A 25,229-nucleotide genomic window follows, 5' to 3' on the forward strand; every position below is an offset into this window, starting at 1 on the left:
GGGTCAGCAACTTCCGGCACTCCGGCTGTTCAGAAACTACATCTACTAGAGTGCTTCATTCACTTTTATGGGAGTTAGAATAACAGCCGAGCATGTTTGCATGCTGGGAGTTGTAGGTTCACAGCTGCTGGAGTGCCAAAGGTTGCTGATCCTTGGTCTACACCATTACAAGAATATATGGCTTAAAGTGGTATTCTGGTTGTAGCACATTATCCCTTATCCAGTGCTTGGCTATTTCTGGAACTCCCATAGGGATGAATCGAATCACAGTGTGCATGCTCAACCTGTGTTTTTTTTTGTTTGTTTTGTTTTTCATTTTAGGCGGTCTCACAGGGTACAGGATCCCCATTCTCATGATTGGTAAAGATCCTAGATGAAGGACCTAGATGTAGGACCCCCACTGATCCAATACCCGCAATAGCAGTTTAACACTTTGTCTTTATCATACATGGACGGGTAGATCTTAAAGAGGTTGTCTAGTTTCTACATTGCAAGATACATAGCTTAACCCCTTCTGCGGTGAACTGCTGGGTCACTGCATCACTGTCCTCCAACTAGAGTAAGCTGTTCTACACTAAAACATTTCTAGTCTGCGCTCAGTATGTTTTGCTTTAGTTGAGAGCAAACGGGAAGTGTGCAAACAGGAAAATTAAGGTAATTACCAGCATTAGGAGACCAGTAAACACATTAAAATCTACTATTTCAGGACATTCGTTCCTCTGGCTTTGCAGCATGCTGCGTTCCAGTCGCTTTAATTATCATATACTTAATGAGATGGTGACAGTAGCCATATAATTAGACTGTGTTCATACATCCAGCAAACCCATTAAAACCAGCCTAAGAATAAAATCCATATTCTTAACCGTTGAGATGCTTTCACAAAACCGTCCCTCACATTTACTATGGAAGTGGGTTACAAATGGACACTTGAGCCACATGGCTATGGTCGGGGTTTAAAAGTACTGTGTTTTTCAAATTTCAGGTTGGGAATAATTTATCAACTTGGCCTATCCATCACTTGAAGTACTTTTGGACAATATTCTTAAAGTATGCCTATTTTTAGTATTTAGAAAAATCTGATTAATAACGCTGGTGAGGACATTTGCTTGGAGTGACCACTCTCAAAGTGTTTTTAATGCTGGCTAAGATAATTTACATGGTCTGAGTTAATTGACAGCCTGGTTGCTAGGGATAGACTGCCCAACAACCACAATCTTGTCATTGGGATTGTCAGCCCAGCAACCAGTCTGCTTTATATTACACATGTTTTATCTCGCAGCTCAATTACCACTGAGCTGAGAGCCAAAAAACTCGACTCAACTAGAGTAAAACCAGAACTTTAATGATTCTATCTATAGTAATCAGATTTTTACAAAAATTCATTTAAACCCCTATAATGCTCCCCTAAATGCTCGGGCCCCTCACACAGGTCATACTCTCCTCGCTCCCCGGCACCTGCGTTGCTTCTGATGCCCGCTAGGAAGGCTTGTCCCCATCGCGGCCTGCTATTGGCTGCACCCCCCCATCACTGCAACACTGGATCAGAAGCAATGCGGGTGCTCCTTCTATTATATTATATTTTCATGTTATACAAACCCTAGCTAGAATAATGAAAAATATGGGAAAGGAGAGCAGATACCGGTGTATGTGCATAAAAGATAATAGCCCTGGTGACTGATTAGACTTTAAAATGCCTGACCATGGATGAAACTTCCTGTTTCCAGTAGGAGGAGCAGCTCTGAAGCACAAACTGATGCTTAACCACTGCGCTACACAGTAACACAGGGTTACAGAATCCCAACCTCAGTTCGGAATACATGAGCTTAACAAAACTACGGGTACTGTGGTCAAAAGCGTTGCAAGGGGGAACATTGAGGTCATAGTAATCAGATTTGTAACGATACTGTAGCCTACTTTACTACTTTCACAGCTTCAATCAGACTTTGCTCCTAGTTGGTTTCTACCCCTTTAAGTCGCTTGCTGTGTTTTTTTTTCCAGTTTCTGAAGTATTTCATGCTCAATGGCTTTAAACTAATGTGATTTCCTTATCTTAATCATATCTTTTTAATTGCCTCAAATGTTCCTGGGAAAAGGAGCGGTTTCTGCTCAATGCAACTGTCACCATGAAGATATGTGTGCAGTTATGTTTAGAAATTGTTCTTGATTTGTGATTGTGGTTTGCTGACTCTAATCTCCTATCCTATCAGCCTGGAGGGAGGGAAGTATTTGGCCTGAAGACATATCATCTGGGAGAAATAACTATCTCGCTATACAAATGATCTATCATTAAAATATCTGTTTATGTTCTGGTCACATTTTCACATATCAAACAAGAAGAGGTGGACAGGAACATGGTAAATGATCTTATCAAGCTGGTGTATGCACATGAAAAAAACTGTCTGATGAAGATAATCACTTCCCTAAAGATAGTTTCCTTGGTGATCCGATGATCAGCTATGATCACAGGTAGAAAATCCTGATGTCCAAACGTGACAGCAGCCTCTGCAGGAGAAATCTAGTATTACATGTCAACCATTCAAGTGTAGGGCCACCAAGTCCTCCAGAGCAGAAGCTGCTGTTCCTTGACTACTCCTCCCTCTGGCTTACAGAGGAAAGCCTTTAATAGGCCGTATAAACATGGGTTGTCTTTGTGTCCTCAGGCAACCACTGATTTTTAGAACTAAAGGGCTTGTACCCCTTTGGCACTGATCAGACATTTGTTACTGGAAATCTGATACCAAATTCTAAGGGGTCTGTTTGTATCGGTGTTTTATTCAGACCGGCCAACAGCCTTATGTGTATGGGGACCCTCATCCAGCAACACTGAATTTGAACACCCGACCCTTTTCTGAGATAACCGGCCACCAAAGCTGTCTGACAGCGACTTCTCTCCCCATCGAAAAAACATACATACACAAGCGTGTATGTGGAAGTCCGAAATGATAGCTATTGGTCAAATGACCTATTGAAGGTGTATTATGAACAGAACCTGGCCAGTGTTTCTTTGGGGATATGTTGGGAAGAGAAAGGGTCGGTCATGTTTAATTTCCAGCTAACACCAGCTGAAAGAGGTAATCCCATGTCCTCCTTTGGCTGAGGTACCAAAGTGTGTAGTTTCTGATGATTTGAATTCCATGGTGTATCTGTTCATTTAAATTTCATTTAAAGGGGTTCTGCACTTTCATTTAACTGATCTATCCTCTGGATAGATCAGCTTCTGATCGCCGGGGGTCCGACACCCGGGACCCCTGCCGATAAGCTGTTTGAGAAGGCAGCGGCGCTCCAGCATCGCCGCGGCCTTCTCACTGTTTACCGCCGGCCTAGTGACGTCACGACTAGTATCAACTAGCATGGGCGCGGCTAAGCTCCATTCAAGTGAACAGAGCTTAGCCCCGCCCACGCTAGTTGATACTAGTCGTGATGTCAGTTAGCCGGCGGTAAACAGTAAGAAGGCCGCGGCGCTGCTGGAGCGCCGCTGCCTTCTCAAACAGCTTATCGTCAGGGGTCCCGGGTGTCGGACCCCCGCCGATCAGAAGCTGATGATCTATCCAGAGGATAGATCATCAGTTACATGAAAGTGCAGAAACCCTTTAAGACCTGTGAATGCAGGTGAAGGGGAGTAAGGCTTTGTCTACATATTTTCTCAAGGTTATTTGGGGATTCTGACTCGCTGCGGACCTGGGAACTGGCCGCCTCAAGGTCTGGGGTGATAGCAGATGAGCAACACGTACACAGTGACATTTATGGAGCGCATGCGCTGGCTATGTTGGGAATGCAGTTTTTTGTTTAAGGGTGCATTTACATCACTGTTTAGCTTTCCGTTCTGATCCGTCAGAGAGGGAGAGAGGGAAAAAAAAACGGGTGCAATTTCCATCTGAGATCCGTTTTATTTTTTTAGATGGGGGGGGGGAAAAGTACTGCATGCATTTTCCGTCTAAAAAACAGATCTCAGACGGAAATGGCTTAAAAATAAGGCTACTTTCACACTAGCGTTTTTGCTGGATCCGGCAGGGTTCAGCAAAAAACGCTTCCGTTATTGATAATACAACGATCTGCATCCGTTATGAACGGTACCGGTTGTATTATCTTTAACATTGCCAAGACGGATCCGTCATGACCTCCATTGAAAGTCAATGGGGGACGGATCCGTTTTCTATTGTGTCAGATTGTGTCAGAGAAAACAAATCCGTCCCCATTGACTTGCATTGTGGGTCATGACGGATCCGTGCTCCGCATCTCATGACAGAAAGAAAACCGCAGTATGAGAACGCAACCAAACGGAATGGAATGCATTTTGGAACATTCCGTTCTGTTCGATTACGTTTAGTCCCCATTGACAATAAATGGGGACAAAACGGAAGCACTTTTTTCCGTTATTTAGACCCTATTACGGATCTCAATACTGAAAAATATTAACACTAGTGTGAAAGAAGCCTAAGTTCTGCATTCAGTACTTTTTCCCCAGCCAAAAAAACGGATCTCAGATGGAAATTGAGGATGACAACTGATGCGACAGGATCCTTTTTTTTTTTTTTTTCGACAGGATCCTGCTCTCTCTCTCTTCTGATGGATCAGAAGAATGGAAAGATAAGCGTTAATGTGAAAGCACTCTAATCTGTATAAAACCGCAACCCTTCAGGAAAGAAGTCAGACGCTCATCCTATGGGAAGAAGGGGGGGGCACCTCGTTTAGGGACCTAATTGGTGTTTTCCCGATCGAGTCTCTGACTGCTTTTGCTAAAATGGCTGTCCAGCTGATGTATCGCTGTCAGATGATGTTCACTCCATTGGTGATGTAGGTACCTTCATCCTGGATGTGGTCAGGACTCTAGTTGAAGTGTTGATGTAATTGTGTATTATGTTCTTTATCCTTTGTATATAGATAAGTGCAAAATGAGGACATTATATCGCTATATGTATATACTAAATTATATTTAATAAAATCCGATTATTAACCTTCCTTTTGAAGTGTAGCTATAGTTCAGTTAAGAGTCTCTCTTATCAGCGAAACAGGTACCCACCATCAGTGTCGGACTGGGGTACCTAGGGCCCACCAGTAAAAAAAAATTCGGGGGGTCCACTGTACGGATACATTCAAATATAATAAATAATCTAACAAGTTTTTTTTATATGACCATAAGCTGGTTGAGGTGCTGTACATTGAATATTACCCTGTGGGCCAGTCTGAGCCTGCCCACCATATGCAGTGGTCGGGGGTAGCTGGAGTTACAGAACCAGCCGAGCAGCCGTGCTACGCGTTACTCCTATAGAAGTGAATGAAAGCTACGGAAACAGTCCAGCACAGCGAGCTACATTGTTTCTGTGACTCAAAAGCTATGGAAACAACGTAGCTCACTGTGCTGCACTTTTTCCATAGCTTCCATTCCACCTTTATGGGAGTTGTGGAAACAACATGGCAGCGTCTCTGTGACTCCAGTTACCCCTGTCTGAGATGGGAATACCCCTTTTAAGCTAGATTCACACATAGGAGTCTAGTGGTGTTTTTTGCAGTAAAAACGCCAGCTCCAAATATGGAAATAAGCGCAGAATTTTATTTATCTATTTTTGGCTATTAGTGTTTTTGTTAATTAGCTGGCGTGGGTTTCTAGGGTCTTCTTTTTTTCTAAACGTTGCGTGTGGAAATTCTGGTTGGCATTTTAACATTTATTCTCTATAGGGAAGGTGTTCACAGAAAAACACCACTGAAAGCCACCATAAAACCTACATGCTGTATGAAAAAAAACGGGTGCGTGTGGCTTTGACATTTTGTGGAGCAGCTGGAGCTCTGAACACGGTTCAGCTATTTGTAAACTGCCTTTATAAAAGAAACATTATGAAGTGTTCTTCCGAAAATAAAATCTCCGCTCGCAGTAAGGTTTTCGTTGTTTAATAGTTCCCTTTTTAATTGCCTTAAAATATGTGTGATCGTGATACAAAGAAGGGACATTACGTATAGGGGGTTGTAATTTTATTTTTATCTTTTTATGGCTGAAATAAAACACATGCATATTCCTTATGAATAGGAATACAATGCAGACACTCAGTTTTTCACATTTTATGTTGCGGCCTTGTGCTAAAATAAAAACAATCTGCACCCAATACCCCAACATGAGAAAGTTACAAGAGAATTTAGGCAATGTTTGCGAACTTATTAAAAACCTAAAATTTTGCATGGACATAAGTAGTCAGACCTTTGCTATGACACTTGACATTTAGCTCCGGGGTCTCCCATTTCTTTTGATCATCTCCGAGATGTTTCTACACCTTGATCGGAGTCCACCTGTTGGTGTCCATCAGTTGATTGGACATGATTTAGAAAGACAACCCCTGTCTATATAAGGTCTCACAGCTGACAATGCACATCAGAGCAAAAAGAAAGCCATGAAGAGGAAAGAACTGCCTGTAGAGCTCAGAGACAGGATTGTGTGGAGGCACAGATCTGGAGAAGGGGACAAAAAACATTTTTGCTGCACTGAAAGTTCCCAAGAGCACAGTGGCCTCCATAACCCTTAAGTGGAAGAAGTTTGGAACAACCAAGACTTTTCCTAGAGTTGACCACCCATTGAGCGAAGTAATCCGTGGGAGAAGGGCAGGTGTGTGCCATCAATGTTTGAGATGGGAATACCCCTTTCACTCCATTCCATCACCAGCATTGTTTTGCCCTTTTGATACAAAGGAAATCTTTTTATTCTCTTTGAATAATAATTTGTGCCTAGTAAAAAAGTAGTAATAAATCAGCTTGACGTGCTTTGTTATATTTTATTTTTTATGACTGACTTTCATTTACACCCTGCTTTTACTAGCTTACGTAATTATTCTGTTCCTTTTTTTTAATATATCGGTTTCCCAGGTAGCATTTCTTTATAGTGAAAGTTATGATAGACACAAAGTCATGGACTCGTCCAAAGGTTAATTTCTGGCATTTTTTTAGTGTAATGAGTCACACCGCACTGCCCGCAGCTTCATTATAGTACTGTGAAAGGATGGTGAGTCACAGGACTGAATAGACCCTGTTTAGTCGCTAACCTGCCTGTTCATGCGGTTACCTGGTTACTGAAGAACTGCGCTATTTAACTCCTTAATTACCATAGAAAATATCTCCACACTTGTTTGATACAGTCCTGATCAAAAGTTCAAGACCATTTGAAATAATTTCAAAAAATCATATTTAGCATGGCTGGATCTTAACAAGGTTCCAAGTAGAGCTTCAACATGCAACAGGAAGAAATGGGAGTGAGACAAAACATTTTTGAGCATTCAATTTAGTGAAAACAACGAATAAACTGAAACAGGCTGTTTTTCAGCTAATCAAAAGTTTAGGACCACACCTCCAAAAAAAAAAAACGAACCCCCCCCCCCCCCCCAACAAAAAACTGAAATCCAACTTCCAAACATGAACTCAGTAATGAGTAGCTCTGCCGTTATTGTTTATCACTTTAAAAATTTGTTTCGGCATGCTTGATGCAAGCGTTTCCATGAGGCGAGTGTAAACTTCCCTTGCCATCCATCCCCAAATGTTCTCAATTGGATTTAGATCAGGGGAACACGCAGGATGGGCCAAAAGAGTGATGTTATTCTCCTGGAAGAAGTCCCTTGTCCTGTGGGCATTGTGTACTGTAGCGTTGTCCTGTTGAAAAACCCAGTCGTTACCACACAGACGAGGGCCCTCAGTCATGAGGAATGCTCTCTGCAACATCTGGACATAGCCAGCGGCCGTTTGACGCCCCTGCACTTCCTGAAGCTCCATTGTTCCACTGAAGGAAAAAGCCCCCTAGACCATTTTGGCGCCCCCTAGACCATTTTGGCGCCCCCTCCAGTGTGATGCGCAGAAAACATCTCAGGTGGGATCTGCTTGTCATGCCAGTAACGTTGAAAACCATCAGGACCATTGAGGTTACATTTTTTCTCATCAGAGAATAAAACTTTCTTCCACCTGTGAATGTCCCATATATGGTGCTCTCTTGCAAAGTCCAAACGAGCAGTTCTGTGGCGTTCAAGGAGACAAGGTCTTTGAAGAAGTTTTTTGTTTTTGAAGCCCTTCAGTCTCAGATGCCATCTGATGGTTATGGGGCTGCAGTCAGCACCAGTAAGGGCCTTAATTTGAGTCGAGGATCGTCCAGTGTCTTGACGGACAGCCAATTGGATCCTCCGGCTCAGTACTGATGACGTTTTTTTGGGGTCTTCCACTTGACTTTTTTGTTCCATGACCCTCAGGATCATTTAAGAAATTCCAAATGACTGTCTTACTGCGTACCACCTCAGCAGCGATGGCGCGCTGTGAGAGACCCTGCTTATGCAGTTCAACAACCCGACCACGTTCAAAAAGGGAGAGTTTTTTTGCGTTTGCCATCACAACGTGTGACTACCTGACAGAAAATGACAATTAATCCAAATCTTTGCACAGATTTGGCCTTTAAAGGCATTTGGTCCTAAAATTTTGATCAGCTGAAAAACAGCCGGTTTCAGTTTAATCATTATTTTCAATTAATTGAATGCTCAAAAAATGCTTTGTCTCACTCTCATTTCTTCTTGTTGCATGTTGAAGCTCTACTTGGAACCTTGTTAAGATCCAACAATGTAAAATATGATTTTTTTGCCATTTTTCAAGTGGTCCTAAACTTTTGATCAGGACTGTATAACAATACTGTCTGGAATTTACAATCCCCATGATATGACATACTGCAGGTGGAAGATGGTTATGGATAGTCCCCTAACGGCAGAAGCTTGGCCTATAGGGAGTACAGAGATAGCAGGATTTGGGGGGTACTATATCTCCTTGGGGAGAGACCACCTTAATCGGGGTAAGGAGACTTATAGGCCATACATGCTTCTTCTGGAATTCTGGCAACAAAGGGATGCGCTAAATTCTCCCGTTATGTCCTCCGGTATGTTCGGGGACTTGGTTATAGTAGGAGAAGACTGCCCTTGTTCTGCTGGGCGTCTCCTCCTCCTAGGCTGTAGTGCTGGCCAATCGCATCGCAGAGCTCACAGCCTGGGAGAAAAAACCTTCCAGGCTGTGAGCTCTGCACTGCGATTTGGCCAGCGCTACAGCCTAGGAGAAGGAGACGCCCAGCAGAACAAGGGCAGACTCTGCCTACTATAACCAAGTCCCCGAACATACCGGAGGACATAACTGGAGAACGGAGCGGTGCCCAGTGATAATAGTAAGTGTAGTGAGATCCCTGGGCGCCGCTGTATATGTCATGATACTTGGTTCACAATGTTTGGACTGATAAAAGGTCCTCTTTAATATCTGAGTCATTTTTTAAGGCATATTTAAAGGGTCGAACATTGACTTATAGGCTAGCTTACTTACATGGCATTAGAGGCAGAGCTTGTATAGATATAGCAGTCACACTGCTGGCCTGGTGTAATATAAATGGCATATGGTAGGTGGTGGACCCTATTACAGATTTTTGCATTAGGGCCCATGAGCTGTAATAAAACCTTCCATGATCAAGGCTTGACATGACATTCATAGTGGATAAATCCCTAACGTCTAAAGAACTGGATAACACCGTAAAGGGATTCTCCAGTTAGGCATTAGTGACAACTTTTTGAGTACACAATGTAATTCACTACCAAACTCAACTGTTTCTTCTATCTTCAGGTCATGAGAAACATTTTTCACCAGTCATTCAACGCTTACAAGACTGATATCGAGCGGAGAATGAGCGACTTAACGCTCCCGCACCTACAGTGTAGTCGTAGGCTATTTGAAATTATGTTGTCCTACAGAAGGGTGACGTCTGCCTTCATTGAGGGGGACAATGTGGTGGTCACATTAGAAGGAGAAGCTGCTCGTGTTCTCAACTTTGATACAGGTACAGTAAGTCTTGGTTAACCATAATTTACCTTGTTTATGATTTCAAATGAAGAAAACCATTTAACCCTTTATTTTTTTATTGATGACCTTCTGATAAGTGGGGGTCCGACACCCGGGACCCCTGCCAATCTGCTGTTTTGAGACAGCTTCGCACAACTTACCAAGCACAGCACCGTAAAGTGTATAGCGGCTGTGCTTGGTATCGCAGCTCAGCCCCATTCACTTGGATAGAGCTGAGCTGCTCTTGGGCCACGTGAACGATGAACGTGTTGTCACTTGGCCTAGGGAAAGCTGAGGGAAAGCAGTGTTGCTCCCAGGAGAGCTGCTGCCTTCTCAAACCACAGATCAGTGGGGGTTCCAGGTGTCTGACCCCCACCGATCAGTAAAAAAAAATGTTGGAAAAGCTCTTTAACATTTCAAGTAGTAAATGATTGGAAAACCATGGCTACTTTTTTTTTCAAGAAACCACTCTGCTCCTGTCCATGAGCTGTGTCTGGTATTACAGCATAGAAGGGATATTTATGATATCGTACAACCCCTCTAAAATCATGGGGTGACACTCTGTACCTAAGGGTTGATGCATGACACATACGCACTACTTGGACAATTGCATTATATATTTTCAGTTTGACAACATTCCTAAAATTGCTTTAGTGTGACTAAAGTTGTGGTGTAGCCCTAGCCTCATACACTGAGCATATTCTGGTTCTGTACAACCTCTCTGAGTACACCAATATGGAAGACCTACTGTAGGTCTATCCTATACCTCCAAAAATTGTTGCATGCTCCATCTGATGCCATATGGTACTATGTAGGCATTCTTTCCTAGAACCACTGCTTTGTGAGATGGTGAAACGGCTCTATTTGTCTGAACACTGTGTGATTAAATGTTCTGGACTGACATTCTGCTGTTTGGCCACAAGATGCCGCTGTTTCCTAAAACCGCTACAGTCTGCACATATATCTCCATATTCATGGGAGAGGTGGGGTTTTACGAGAGGAGAGGAGGAAAAAAGACAGAGCAGCCATCTTAGAGGAAGGTGAAGCTGAGGAGCTGTGTGAGCAGAGAGTCTGACGGAATCCAGGTGTGAGGGCATCCCTCAATGAACAGAGCTGCTGCTAAGTGAAGCTGATCGTGTTCAAGATCCTTATTATGCCCAGAGGAAGGAGGATTGCTGCCAGGAATGCTGATGAGAGCAGAGGAACAAAGCAACATACACTGCGGTACCGCATGCTTGTTGGAGAGACGTTTATTCGGTTCAGAGTCTCCAGCGGATGCAAAGCAGACCCGGGTCAGTAATATCGTGCATGCACCTCATCACAGTGTTGGCGCCTAGAGACTGAGACCAGGCCTGTAGTTAGTTAGGGTTTCTTTTTGTGTCAGGCCACAAGTGTTACTACTGTTCATTTCAAGGACTCCATAACTTAAAGTGACATTGTGGGGATTTATCTGCTCTCCAATGTGCAAACTCAAGCCAGGCTGCCGTTTTGCTCAAAAGGAATACTCAGGCACGTGCTACAGGACCAGTTATGGGGGAAGGGGTGGGGGGGTACTATAGAACTTGGTAAGATTGTAAGCTGTTGTGCTGCACCACAGGCTAGCCTGTACCACACACCCATACAGTGATTCTTGTTCTTTTAGGGTAATAATAGGTAAGTTGTGGCAGTTTAGTTGTGCCCGCCAGCAGGTAAATTACTTCACTTTTCTCCATAATCCATCGGAGGGTGCCGTGCTGTGCAGCACAAGGGTCTCGGCCTTCGGGCTGGGTGTATGTAAATTGATTGTATGTTCCCAGAATTTGTGGTTGTGTTTATTGCCACATATAAAAAAAATTCTGTTTTGGCAAAAGCTGGTGTTGGGGTTGCTTTCCTCGTTCGTGACTTCCTTTCTTCTTTTCTAGATGTGTCCTTCCTTATCTTTCCTCTTTTCTCGACATGTATCCTTCCTTACCTCTTTTCTCGACATGTATCCTTCCTTACCTTTCCTCTTTTCTCGACATGTATTCTTCCTTACCTTTCTTCTTTTCTACACGTGTCCTTCCTCATCTTTCCTCTTTTCTCGACATGTATCCTTCCTTACCTCTTTTCTCGACATGTATCCTTCCTTACCTTTCCTCTTTTCTCGACATGTATTCTTCCTTACCTTTCTTCTTTTCTACACGTGTCCTTCCTCATCTTACCTCTTTTGTCGACATGTATCCTTCCTTACCTTTCCTCTTTTCTCGACATGTATTCTTCCTTACCTTTCTTCTTTTCTAGATGTGTTCTTCCTTATCTTTCCTCTTTTCTCGACATGTATGCTTCCTTACGTTTCCTCTTTTATCGGCCTGTATCCTTTTTTCATCTATTCTCGACATGTGTCCTTTACCTTTTCTTTTTCTTCCTATTCTTCCTTACCTTTCTTCTTTTCTAGATGTGTTCTTCCTTACCTTTTTCACTTTTCTCAACATATGTCCTTCTTTACATTTCCTATTTTCTCGACATATATCATTCCTTACCTTTCCTCTTTTCTCAGCATGTGGTTCCTTACCTCTACTCCTTTTCTTTTTTTTTCTCGAGCCAAGCGGGAAAGCAAAGTGAAAGAGGGCGCACTGCGCAAGCATGGCCACCCTCCATTCACTTCTCGGAACTCCCATTGAAGTGAATGGAGAACATGTGATGTGCTCTCCTTTGCTTTGGGGGCCCTGTTCTAGAGATAGGTGCAGGTCCCAGAAATGGGGCATGGTATAGTTGGATCCATGACTGGCAGTGTACAAGGGAAATAGTGCATGAGTAGAACATAGTCTATTTGAGGAAATGTATAGGTCTAGAAAACCTATTTTAATTTGAATAAAAATGGCTGATATCATCACATCTTGATCTTTCAGCCTGATCAAAAAAATAACCCCACTACACAGGTAAAATAAGGACAAACTAAGAATTGAATAGAGACGTTATGTAACGCGGGCAGCTACTTCTTAATTCTCCATTTGTAATTTTCTGGGTGTGTTGCATACCTGTGATTTGTAGAGTATTATTAGTAATAGAAGGGGTGATAACCACACACCTTTTTCTATGTTTCACTAGTCCACGTGTTCTGCTTTTATGATGCTTTATGATTTTGAGTTTTACAGAAATTAAAGCATGACAGAAAATCAATAAGCATGTTCTAATATGAGCTATGTAGGAAAGCAGCATTCCTAGCCATTTTTTACCACGGCTTTATGGATTGCAGTTCTGCATCATGACTCTGCAGTTTCTGCTGGCAAGCTTGTGGAAGTAAAGTCGAAATAGATCTCAGTATTTTATAGAACTTGAGCAGTCCCTGCGTTATGGCAGAGCTCCATCTTCTGCCTGGAAAAGGAGATGCAAAGTCATCTAACATACAGGTCCTTCTAAAAAAATTAGCATATTGTGAGTTCATTATTTTCTGTAATGTACTGATAAACATTAGACTTTCATATATTTTAGATTCATTACACACAACTGAAGTAGTTCAAGCCTTTTATTGTTTTAATATTGAAGATTTTGGCATACAGCTCATGAAAACCCAAAATTCCTATCAAAAAGAATTCGCATATTTCATCCGACCAATAAAATAAAAGTGTTTTTAATACAAAAAAAGTCAACCTTCAAATAATTATGTTCAGTTCTGCACTAAATACTTGGTCGGGAATCCTTTTGCAGAAATGACTGCTTCAATGCGGCGTGGCATGGAGGCAATCAGCCTGTGGCACTGCTGAGGTGTTATGGAGGCCCAGGATGCTTCGATAGCGGCCTTAAAGGGACTCTGTCACCACTTTCTAACCCCCACTTTTAAAACTATAGTTCTGTCCATGGAGCCCCTGTGATTTCAATGGTGTTGTTATATGCGAAATCCGCAGGCTCGTTTTGATAAAAAAAGCTTTTAACTAACCTGTCAGTCATGAGGATAAGGTGCCCAGGGCGTTTCTCCCGGTCTGAACATGCCGCCCGCCGCTGCCGCCGTTGGTGCCCAGCTCCTCCTCTGCCTTGAATTTGCGCCGCCTGAATGTGAAGAAATACGCCTCCGTCTCTCCCTCAGTCCCCCCTCCTTTTCCAAAATTTTGCGCGTGCGCACAGGCCTGTGCCTGATGCGCCCGTGCAGACTTTACGATTCAGCCTCATTGAGCGAAGTGCGCATGCGCATGCGCACTTCGCTCAACCTCCCGATAACGCGAACACTGCCGCACGCGCGGGATCTTAGAAAAGAAGGAGGGGGGACTGAGGGAGAGCCGGAGGCGTATTTCTTGACATTCAGGCGGCGCAAATTCAAGGCAGAGGAGGAGCTGGGCACCAACGGCGGCGGCGGCTGGCGGCATGTTCAGACCGGGAGAAACGCCCTGGGCACCTTATCCTCATGACTGACAGGTTAGTTAAAAGCTTTTTTTATCAAAACGAGCCTGCGGATTTCGCATATAACAACACCATTGAAATCACAGGGGCTCCATGGACAGAACTATAGTTTTAAAAGTGGGGGTTAGAAAGTGGTGACAGAATCCCTTTAAGCTCATCCAGAGTGTTGGGTCTTGCGTCTCAACTTTCTCTTCCCAAAATCCCACAGATTCTCTATGGGGTTCAGGTCAGGAGAGTTGGCAGGCCAATTGAGCACAGTAATACCATGGTCAGTAAACCATTTACCAGTGGTTTTGGCACTGTGAGCAGGTGCCAGGTCGTGCTGAAAAATGAAATCTTCATCTCCATAAAGCTTTTCAGCAGATGGAAGCATGAAGTGCTCCAAAATCTCCTGATGGCGGCTGCATTGACCCTGCCCTTGATAAAACACAGTGGACCAACACCAGCAGCTGACATGGCACCCCAGACCATCACTGACTGTGGGTACTTGACACTGGACTTCAGGCATTTTGGCATTTCCCTCTCCCCAGTCTTCCTCCAGACTCTGGCACCTTGATTTCCGAATGACATGCAAAATTAGCTTTCATCCGAAAAAAGTACTTTGGACCACTGAGCAACAGTCCAGTGCTGCTTCTCTGTAGCCCAGGTCAGGCGCTTCTGCCGCTGTTTCTGGGGAATGCGGCACCTGTAGCCCATTCCTGCACACGCCGTTTCTGGGGAATGCGGCACCTGTAGCCCATTTCCTGCACACGCCTGTACACCGTGGCTCTGGATGTTTCTACTCCAGACTCAGTCCACTGCTTCCGCAGGTCCCCCAAGGTCTGGAATCGGTCCTTCTCCACAATCTTCCTCAGGGTCCGGTCACCTCTTCTCGTTGTGCAGCGTTTTCTGCCACACTTTTTCCTTCCCACAGACTTCCCACTGAGGTGCCTTGATACAGCACTCTGGGAACAGCCTATTCGTTCAGAAATTTCTTTCTGTGTCTAAGGCCTCTTTCACACTTGCGTTGTCCGGATCCGGCGTGTACTCCACTTGCCGGAATTACACGCCGGATCCGGAAAAACGCAAGTGTACTGAAAGCATTTGAAGACGGATCCGTCTTCAAAATGCTTTCAGTGTTACTATGGCACCCAGGACGCTATTAAAGTCCTGGTTGCCATAGTAGTAGTGGGGAGCGGGGGAGCGGTATACTTACAGTCCGTGCGGCTCCCGGGGCGCTCCAGAATGACGTCAGAGCGCCCCATGCGCATGGATCATGTGATCCATGCGATCACGTCATCCATGCGCCTGGGGCGCCCTGACGTCACTCTGGAGCGCCCCGGGAGCCGCACGGATGGTAAGTATGCTGCTCCCCGCTCCCCACTACAGTTTACCATGGCTGCCAGGACTTTAGCGTCCCGGCAGCCATGGTAACCATTGAGAAAAAGCTAAACGTCGCATCCGGCAATGCGCCGAAACGACGTTTAGCTTAAGGCCGGATCCGGATCAATGCCTTTCAATGGGCATTCATTCCGGATCCGGCCTTGCGGCAAGTGTTCCGGATTTTTGGCCGGAGCAAAAAGCGCAGCATGCTGCGCTATTTGCTGCGGCCAAAAAACGTTCCGTTCCGGAACTGAAGACATCCTGATGCATCCTGAAGGACGGACTGTCCATTCAGAATGCATTAGGATAATCCTGATCAGTATTCTTCCGGCATAGAGCCCCGACGACGGAACTCTATGCCGGAAGACTATAACGCAGGTGTGAAAGGGCCCTTACCCTCTTGCTTGAGGGTGTCAATGATGGCCTTCTGGACAGCAGTCAGGTCGGCAGTCTTACCCATGATTGCGGTTTTGAGTAATGAACCAGGCTGGGAGTTTTTAAAAGCCTCAGGAATCTTTTGCAGGTGTTTAGAGTTAATTAGTTGATTCAGATGATTAGGTTAATAGCTCGTTTAGAGAACCTTTTCATGATATGCTAATTTTTTTAGATAGGAATTTGGGGTTTTCATGAGCTGTATGCCAAAATCATTAATATTAAAACAATAAAAGGCTTGAACTACTTCAGTTGTGTGTAATGAATCTAAAATATATGAAAGTCTAATGTTTATCAGTATATTACAGAAAATAAGGAACTTTATCACAATGTGCTAATTTTTTTAGAAGGACCTGTAGTATCCGGACACAACCTAATTTCTACTTCTTCCGTTGGCGCCTATATAAAAATATTTAATATTAACTATAAGTATGCAGTCATTGCAGTGGCATACTAATATTGGGTGCAGAAGGAGCCTTTGTGCCAGAGGGGCCCCATAGTCCTCCACTATTATAAATGGCAGGTGGGGGCCTGTACAGATTTTGCACTGTGCTGCTCAAGAGTTTCCTCTTAATTTTTTTTATTTTTTTATGATTTTAATCCATTTACCTCAAAAGCCTGAAACGGAGGACCATTAGCTACAGTATTTAAAGGACTTTTGCCATTTAGATTAAAAATAATGGGCCAGACAATGTTAAATATAGCAAGGAAGCAATTCTCACCTCCACCAATCTACTGTCGTTCCAATGCTGCCCAGGTCCCCGATGCTCTCTACTTCCTGTCTGAACATGACACCCCCATACACGTCAAGAAAGGCCAGCTCAGCCAATCCATGCCTGAGGTGGGTTACCTCTATGGCATGTGATTGGCGGAGTAGGCCCTTCTTGGAAATTAAGGTGTGTCGGGACAGGAAGTGGGAAACGTGGCAGCAGGTTTGTTATCTTTAATATTGTCTGGCCCATTTTTTCAAAATCTACCTGAAAAAGTAAAGTAATGTTCCTAGAGGAAGGACCTCCATCTACCAATCAGGGGAAACTAAACCCCGCCAATAAATGTTTTTCATGAAATTGCCTTCATGGAATACCTTGTATATCTGTCTATTTTAAATATATCTCCTTATAGTCAAGAAATATAATTATTCATAAAGGGACTCATGGGTAGTGGTCTTAAAGGTGGCATCACCACCTTCCAATCTAAGAACTGACATCCTCTAAGTGTTTCAAATCATTAAAATGAAGCGGAAATCTTCAAAATAAAAATATAAGATAGAAAAAAATAGAAACTGGACATAGTGGTAAATGTTTGGCTCCAGAGTTCGCTCCAGATGGGTTTCTCTGGACCTTTGAGGCTGTGCTGCTTTGTAGAACGATCCCACTGGAGGATCCTCTGGACAGCCTGACTGTGAATGGTAACACAAACCCCTATGAGAGCAGTTTTTATGAATGATGGTCGTTGTTTCTTAATTTTTGAATACTTATTTCCCACCTGTGCACTTCTGCTGTCTTTCAGGTTGTGGTGTCAACCTTGGCCTCCGTGGTCTGGAATCATCTGAACAGTTTATTTATAAAATAGCCATAGCAGTGGACCAGAGCGACATCTTTGAAGCCTTGGCAGCTAAAATCAAGCACTCCAAACAAGTGGTGGAAGAGTTCAAGCTTCATGGACTTGTGACTTCAGTATTCGAATAAATGTTAAGACTATGACTTGCCCAAGACCCATGCCCACACTGAATAGGTCAAATTACCACTTGGGCATCAGTTCCTAATTGATTACACTACATTTTTCTGAAGGACATTGACTTCAACATATAATAATTCTCTCAAAATGGTCGATCTGTGAGATGTCAATCTCAATAAAACAGTCAGTAATGCCAATAAAGGGCTAAAGGGGAATTTGTATGTTTTTGTTCTGCTGTTTTTGTTTTCCGAATTTCTTTTTTTATCTATAATTTAAATAAACTTATGTTTTCGTTTGCATTTCATATTGTATCTTATTTCAGTGACTGAATCTGGTTGTCGTATGTGGTCTGGGCTCACCATCATCTTCCCTTTGGGCCTATGCTTGCCAGAATCCCTGTGTTCTTTTTTGGTGGGCAGAGCACTATTCTGTGCACTTCACCCAGACTGGTGACTGCTTCCTGCTGACTCTACCTTTCACTGCCCATGGGGCACACATGCGCTCTCCTTCTTTTAAAGGGCCAGCACACACTCCTTAATCTGCCCAAGCTTATGGTTCTCCATCCTAGGCTATTTAAGGCCATCCTCTGTAGGAAGTTGCCTGAGCAATAGGTTCTAGCTGTCTAGAACCAATGTACTAACTTCTTCCTGACTCTGGATTTTATGATTTACTGTCTGACCTGACCTCTGATCTCCATATTGACCCTGTGCTAACTGACCTTGGATTGCATGAACTTTGCTTTCCCTGACCTCTGCTTCTCCTACACTATGTTTTGCCTGACCCCTCAGTGTTTTTCACCAGTGTGGGTCAGCAGAGTCCAGATCCCAGTTTGGTGAAAGAGTGATGACTGGGTGGGCTCCTTAGATAATTCCCTTAGGAGTAACCCCAAGCCAAATCTGTTCAGTAGACACAACGGATCCAAAGTTGCTCCCGTAACACTGGTTGCATAGAAAGAAGCTTTTCGGGAGTAAACCTTGCCATACTTAGGAAGGTTTGCACTTGATTGGTCCAGTTCCCCGAGGTCACAAAAGAATGAAGCTAATGAAGAAAACAAAATATCCTGAACAGTGACCATGGCAACCTCCTCCTTCCTTCCCAGAATATATATTTTGTTTTCCAGCAGGCATTCATTTTCTGTCTTTCTTCCTCGCCTGAATAGAGGAAAGGGCTCAGGGTACTGTCACAACACTTTTTTTTTTTTTTTCTGCAAGAGAATCACATTTTTAGGAAAACTGTATTTATTCCAAAAGAAAACACAACTAACTTTTTTTTTTTTTTAAGAACGGATGTGTTTTTTTTTCTGTTTTATCTGGAAACAAGGCAGGGGAAAAAAAGCGGAGTTTGGATTTGGATTGTGACCTGTGATTGGCTGAATCTTTTTAGGGAAAACGGTGTGACAGTGGAAGCCATTTATGAAATGGATGGAAAAAAAACAAGAACTGTTTGCAGTTTGTTTAATAGATCCTCCTATTACTGTAAATTGATTTTATTTATTTTTTTCTTGTCTGGATTTCAAGGGGAATCTCTGCATCCATTTTTGCTGGATGGGATAGCACAGACCTCTGTGAAATAGAGCACAAGACCCCCAGTCCTGCTCAAACTACAATGGACACCAACCAAAATTAGACCATGCCCCTTTGGTCAAACCCCATCCCTTTTGACACAACTGCAAAAACATGCAGAAAGGTAAAATGCTGTGTGCCCTGTTTTTATACCAGATTTCTTGCAGAATATTTATTTCACTCAATCACAGAAGTCATCACATAGACTAATAGTCAAATTTTTTATTTCTATTTGCATATTTCTATGATTCCCCTTGGTTTACGAGCAGTTTTTAGACTTTGTATTGTCTTTAAGAAAAACTGGGCACTAAGGAACCTAGGGCTGTAAGTTGTAGTTTTGCAACATCTCGAGAGCCACGTGTTGAGAAGTATGTGTGCTACCACCAATGAAGCATCCTGATGAGAAGCTGCCGTGCAAAGACAAAAACTACAGTCGAGTCACATTATTATGACCACTTTCGAAGTTGGCAGTGCGTAGCTCATGAAGGAAGTCATGTGTTGTGGCTTGGTGGGAATAAAAGACGTGCAATAGGCTGTCTGCACACACATCCCTCGTTGCTGTAGTAAAAAGGGCGATTTATCAGAGTTGCAAAGAGGGATGATTATTGATTTTTGGACCCAGGGTGGCAGTATTTCTGAAACTGCAGTGTGTAAACTGTACTCGTGCTGCTGTGGTGAAAGGGTATGGTGAGTGGACAAATGGCACCATTATAAATAAGCATCGTGGAAACTGCAGAGCACCACGTGCCATTGATGGCTATGAAGGTGGCTGAGGGAGGGCCGACATGCTACAGTGGAGCAGCTCACAGCCAAAATGAAACGGGCTACCAGACGTGTGCCTAACACTACTGTTTAGTGAAACCTACTGTGTATGGGGCTGTGAAGCAGACGGATGGTCACTGCACCTCTGCCATCGAAGTTGGATGGGCAGAAATGTTTCACTTTTGGAGGCAGTATCGCATTTGGACCTCGGCAAAGAGCTGACTTCTCCGATAAGTCATGTTTTCTGCTTTATTATATGGATGTACGTTGGTGCAGTACGCCGCCCTGCAGGGTAATGCGATTGTGAGGTCACGGTTAATAGGCAAACGAGGGTTGCTCTGGGTTACTCAGTTTGTAGGGGGGACCCTGGGCAGGCGTACAGCAGTGATGGAGAGGCTGGCACAGGGGTCCTCTGGGGCACTCTCTGTATGTAGGGACCAGGCCTGATGTTGGGTGAGATGCCCTGGATGTTGCAGGTGTTTAATGTGCCTGGGGCAAAGTCCCTTTAAGATTCGTGATGCCAGGGCCTGTAACGGTGGCACACTGATTTATAGAAGTAATAAGTGAGGAACACGATGTTGTGGTGAACCAAACTTTCTTTACTGAGAACAGTTAACTCTATACAGTCCTTTGTAAAGTTCCAGGTACGGCAGTAGTAATAAGCAGGCTTTAAACATATGGCAGGTACAATGTTCTTTGCAAGATACACAGAGGGTAAAAACACTTACAGACCAGGCTGCACTTTTCCTCAGAAATCCTGTGCACTATTCCTCAGAACTCCTGGCTGTCTCAATCCCAAAACCTGTATGCCCTAATGCTGGCTTTATCCTTGGTAGCAAACTTCCTCAGGTATTTATCCTTGCTTTGGGTGAATCCTTCTGCCCTTCAGCTCCTTTGTCTAGCTGGAATACTGGCTCTGGCTCAATAACTTCAGGCAGACTGGATTCCTTCCACTGGCCTCCTGGTGGCAACTAGAAGCCTGGGCTGTCTAGCTGCATGTCAGGAGGAGGCCCTCAGCTTGTCTCTGGCTAAGGTGCACTCGCACTTCTGTCTCTACACAGACTCCTGACTACACAGACTGACTCCTCCCTGTCTGGGCCTAACTATATATACTAGGGGTTCCCTAGCTCCCTCTAGTGCCTAGGATGCTGAACTACACCCTAATAGGCCTGCTACACACATCACAGGAAAAATACACATAAAAGCATATAAGAATACATTAAAATGGACTGTTAAATACACTGCCACTGTCCCTCAGGAGTAGGAGTACCACGTGGCCCAATTGACCCTTGTGTAGTGCCCACATTTACCTAGTGGGACACTACATTGGCATGTCAGGTGAGAAACCTCAGATAACTAACACTCTGCAACCATTCCTGGAAGAACACAAGCTGGTGGTGGCAGCGTTATGGTCTGGGGAAGTGTTATCCTGGCATTCTATGGGCCCACTCATCCATGTGTAAGGCACTGTCAATGATTTGGGTGTGAATCCATCCTTGCAGATCACGTACACCCATACAGTATATGCTGATTGTCTTCCCTGGGGCAGATGGGATTTCCCAGCAATACAATGCGACATGTCACACAGCTAGAAATGTCTGACATTGGTTGGAAGAGCACGACCAAGACTTCCAAGTACTACCCTGGCCACACTTGAACTTAGTTGAGCATCTGTGGGACCAGCTCGATCATTGTGTTTGCTCTATGGATCCTCTCCCACACCCCCTCCAGCAGCTGTGCGATGCGCTGTAGTCAGCATGGCTCCAGTACCCATGACCACCTACCAGAACCTTATTGAGTCAATTCCAGCCTGTCTACCTGCTGTCCGTGCTGCAGACGGTGGATACTCTGGATATTAGCTGGTGGACATAATAATGTGACTCAACTGTGTAATTGCATCAGTATATTATCTGTTCGTTGGGTAAACTTTTTAGAAAATTATGAACAAAAATCCATAATATCTAAAATTTTGTTTTAAAACGCAATAATGTTTATTTGCTGCTATGGTGTGGTCCAATTAAAAAGAAGGTCTTGTCCTTCATATGCAGCTGGCCGAGGTCAGACAACAGATTGTGTGCGGCCTTAGGCGAGAATGGATGAATGTGCTCTCCACAAAATGTCAACCCCCGATGTTTTATTTCGGCTGAGTTCTGTATTTCTATATTTATTTAGTGAATTCCTGTCTTCCGTTATTTATTTAACCCGTAGGATAGTGGGTCAGAAATCCCAGCGCCGTACAGCTACGGTGCTGTGTACACCCGGTCCCTGAGCAAAATCTCTCGGTGATCGGGATACGGTGGCTTCTCTGCACGGCAGCCATCTTTCCTACAGGCACAGGGAGGTTTTTCCGCCCCCCTGCAGCCCCGATCGCTGCCATTGGCCGCTCTCTGCAGACCGGCCAATCGCAGCTCCAGATGTTTTTTTTAACCATTAATGGAGCTGCAGGGGGGTTGTACAGGGGTGACTGGCACTGAACTAGTCAGCACCGGTCTCCCCCCGAGGTCAGGCAGGGGACACCAGTGTTTGGCGGCCCCTGTCTGCGATGCGATTGGCTGGAACAACGCTGCAGCCAATGGCAGAGCTGTTGCAACACAGGAAAGGGCTGAACCTGTCTGCAGGCAGCCATTCTAGCTGGTGACTGCATACAGAGAGGTTCTGTCCTTCTCTGTGCCGCTTGTTGGCTTTCTGGGACTTTTGGTGCACCACCACTGCAATTTCATATTTTGCTGCTGAAAGAAGAAAAGAAGAACAACATCTCGAATTGCTGCTCTGATTAGTTCCATATCCCTAACCACCCTCCATTCCTGTCCCTGTCCTCCACTGTGAGGGTCATATTACTACTGTGGGGTCAGGTAGATAGCTTTACCACCACTGGGGGAACAATAGGGGACCTTATTTCTACTAATGGCTCTGTAAGGGTTTTATTAATACTAGAGGGCTCTTCAACTAATGGGGGCACTCTTGGGGACCGTTATCACAGTAGGGGGCAGTATTACTAATGAGGGCATTCTAGAAGGGAATTACTATTGGTGGGACTATGAGGAGTACTATTACTATGGGGGGCACTCATTTTTCTTCAGGATAGTATTTGGGGGTACATAAAAATGAGGAAGTTAAGATATCTGTGTGTCAAACTCTGTAGAGACGGCGCGGCTGAGAGAAGTTGTCCGGATGAAATGGAGAAGATGATGACAGAGAAGATCTACATCAGAGGAGACGTCACCTGGGGGCACTGGATGTGAGAGGTATGTGCTGCTGTATAGCTATAGCGGGCTTAGGCGTTGGTTGGTCGACTTAGAGAATTGGGCGATATGCATTGGGGCTTGGGCCCTGGATCTTTTGAGACCCTAGCAACGCCCCTGCCCCTCATCATCATCATCATCATCATCATCCGCTGATGAGGGACCCTCTAGAAGGCGCCCCAGAACAACAGCTGAAGCAGCCCCCCAAAGTGAGCCCACATGGATCAAACCTGAGAATTAGCAGCCCCAAATTCCTGAGTTTGTGGGCAACTCAGGAATTCAGATAGATTGTGCGGGCTTCACAGAAAGTTTTTTTAGTTTTAATTTTCACTTTCATAGCCAAGTGTTTCCTAATTCTGTGAAACGCCTGATGGGTCAAAGTGCTCAGTACAAACCTTGAAATACTCCTTGAGGGGTCTATATTCCGGAATGGGGTAACTTTTTGGAGGTTTCCACTGTAGGGGTACCTCAGGGTGTCTTAATATGCGACATAGCTCCCAAAAGCCAATCCTGAAAAATCTGTCCTCCAAAAGCCCTATGGCGCTCCTTCCCTTTTTTAACCCTGCCATGCGCTCATGCATCCGTTTTTGAGCACATGTGGAGTGTTGCCATATTCAGTGGGAAATGGGTAACAAAATGTGGGATGTATTTTGGTAATTTTTCATTTTCACAACCAGGGCAGGCGGCACAGGTACAAGTCAGGCAATTCAGGTCAGCAACAGGAGAGTCAAGTCAAGAAGGCAGGGATCGAACAGGTAGCAGAGTCCAGGAACACAAGTACGAGTCAGGAACACAGGAGGCTATCAGGAACCTTAGCAGGACACAAGGACATTGACACTAAGGCATCTGGGAAGGGGGCTGAGCCACTTATATATGTTCAGGAGGGCTAGGATTGGTTGGTGAAGTCACATGATCCAACCCATAAAACACAGGAAGTGACGCGCTCCGGCCCTTAAGGAAATGCTGTAGGAAACGAGCAGCAAGCATGCTGTGGGCATGGCTGAAAGGAAACACTGGCAGCAGATCACCGCTAAATTTTTCCAAAATTTTTGGGCTTTTTAATAAAATAAAAAAAGGTGAAATATATCAACTGAAATTCACCATGAAGTACAATGTGTCACAAGAAAACAGTCTCAGAATGGCTTGAATAAATAAAAGCGTTACAAAGTTATTACCACATAAAGTGTCAGATTTGCAAAAATTGGCCTGGGATTTAAGGTGAAAAGTGTCTCTGTAATGAAGGGGTTAAATATTGTGTATATTTTAATGATTTTTTGTTTAATAAGGCTGCTTTCACACATAGGGAGAATTAATGTTTTACACATTAATTACACAGTTGCTGCTTTCTTTGGGTATGGTGTTTTGACACCTTTTTATGAGAGTTTTTTTTTTAAATGTGGGGGAAAAACTGGAAAAAGATTATTTTTTAAATCGCAAAATAAAACACTATTGGGAGAATATTGACAATTTTTGCACAAGACCAGTGCTGAAAAAAAAAATTGTCCTTTTTGTGCCCTTTCACACTGTACGCGCCAATTTTATCAAAAGTAAGCATGGCGGAGCAAGGGCCAGGGGCGTAACTACCATAGCGGCAGACCATGCGACTACTATGGGGCCCAGTTGGGATTATCTCCTATTCTACTTGGGGTGAAAACGTGGTCAGGACTCTACCTTCTAAAGGAACAACTTTTAGCAAATGAAGCAGTGGAAAAAATTGCCCAAGGGTCACTGAAAGGGGTTTAGGTGGAAACCCTTCTGTCCTGTGTGGTGGGCCTGGTTTGATTCTTGCTATGGGGCCCTTACTTCTCTATTTACGCCACTGGCAAGGGCCTATGGATTCAGATGCACACAAAATGAAGCCGTTTTTTTTTCTGGCGCATGTTATACCTGATTTCAAATTCATACAGACTGGTCAAGATGCACCAGTCTTGAGTAAGCCTAAATGCGCTTATTTTGAGGGGCTTTGGTTTGATGTTAGGCCAAATGCAGAACATAACACCCAGCTGGACCTTTA

The 25,229-nt window shown here is 44.1% G+C and overlaps 1 protein-coding gene across 3 annotated transcripts in view; it reads left to right on the forward strand.

Moving 5' to 3' along the window:
• LOC122921116 overlaps positions 1-17,918 on the forward strand; it is a 90,236-nt gene extending 72,318 nt beyond the window's left edge. For all 3 annotated transcript variants that reach the window (XM_044271076.1, XM_044271077.1, XM_044271075.1), the window contains 2 exons: positions 9,610-9,823; positions 17,482-17,918. In XM_044271076.1, coding sequence (XP_044127011.1) covers positions 9,610-9,823; positions 17,482-17,660 — 393 coding nt within the window. In that variant the 3' untranslated portion in view covers positions 17,661-17,918. The remainder of the gene's footprint in view (positions 1-9,609; positions 9,824-17,481) is intronic.
• The last annotated feature ends 7,311 nt before the right edge of the window (positions 17,919-25,229 follow it).

Source organism: Bufo gargarizans, chromosome 10 (assembly GCF_014858855.1).
Source record: "Bufo gargarizans isolate SCDJY-AF-19 chromosome 10, ASM1485885v1, whole genome shotgun sequence".
Taxonomy (NCBI): Eukaryota; Metazoa; Chordata; class Amphibia; order Anura; family Bufonidae; genus Bufo; species Bufo gargarizans.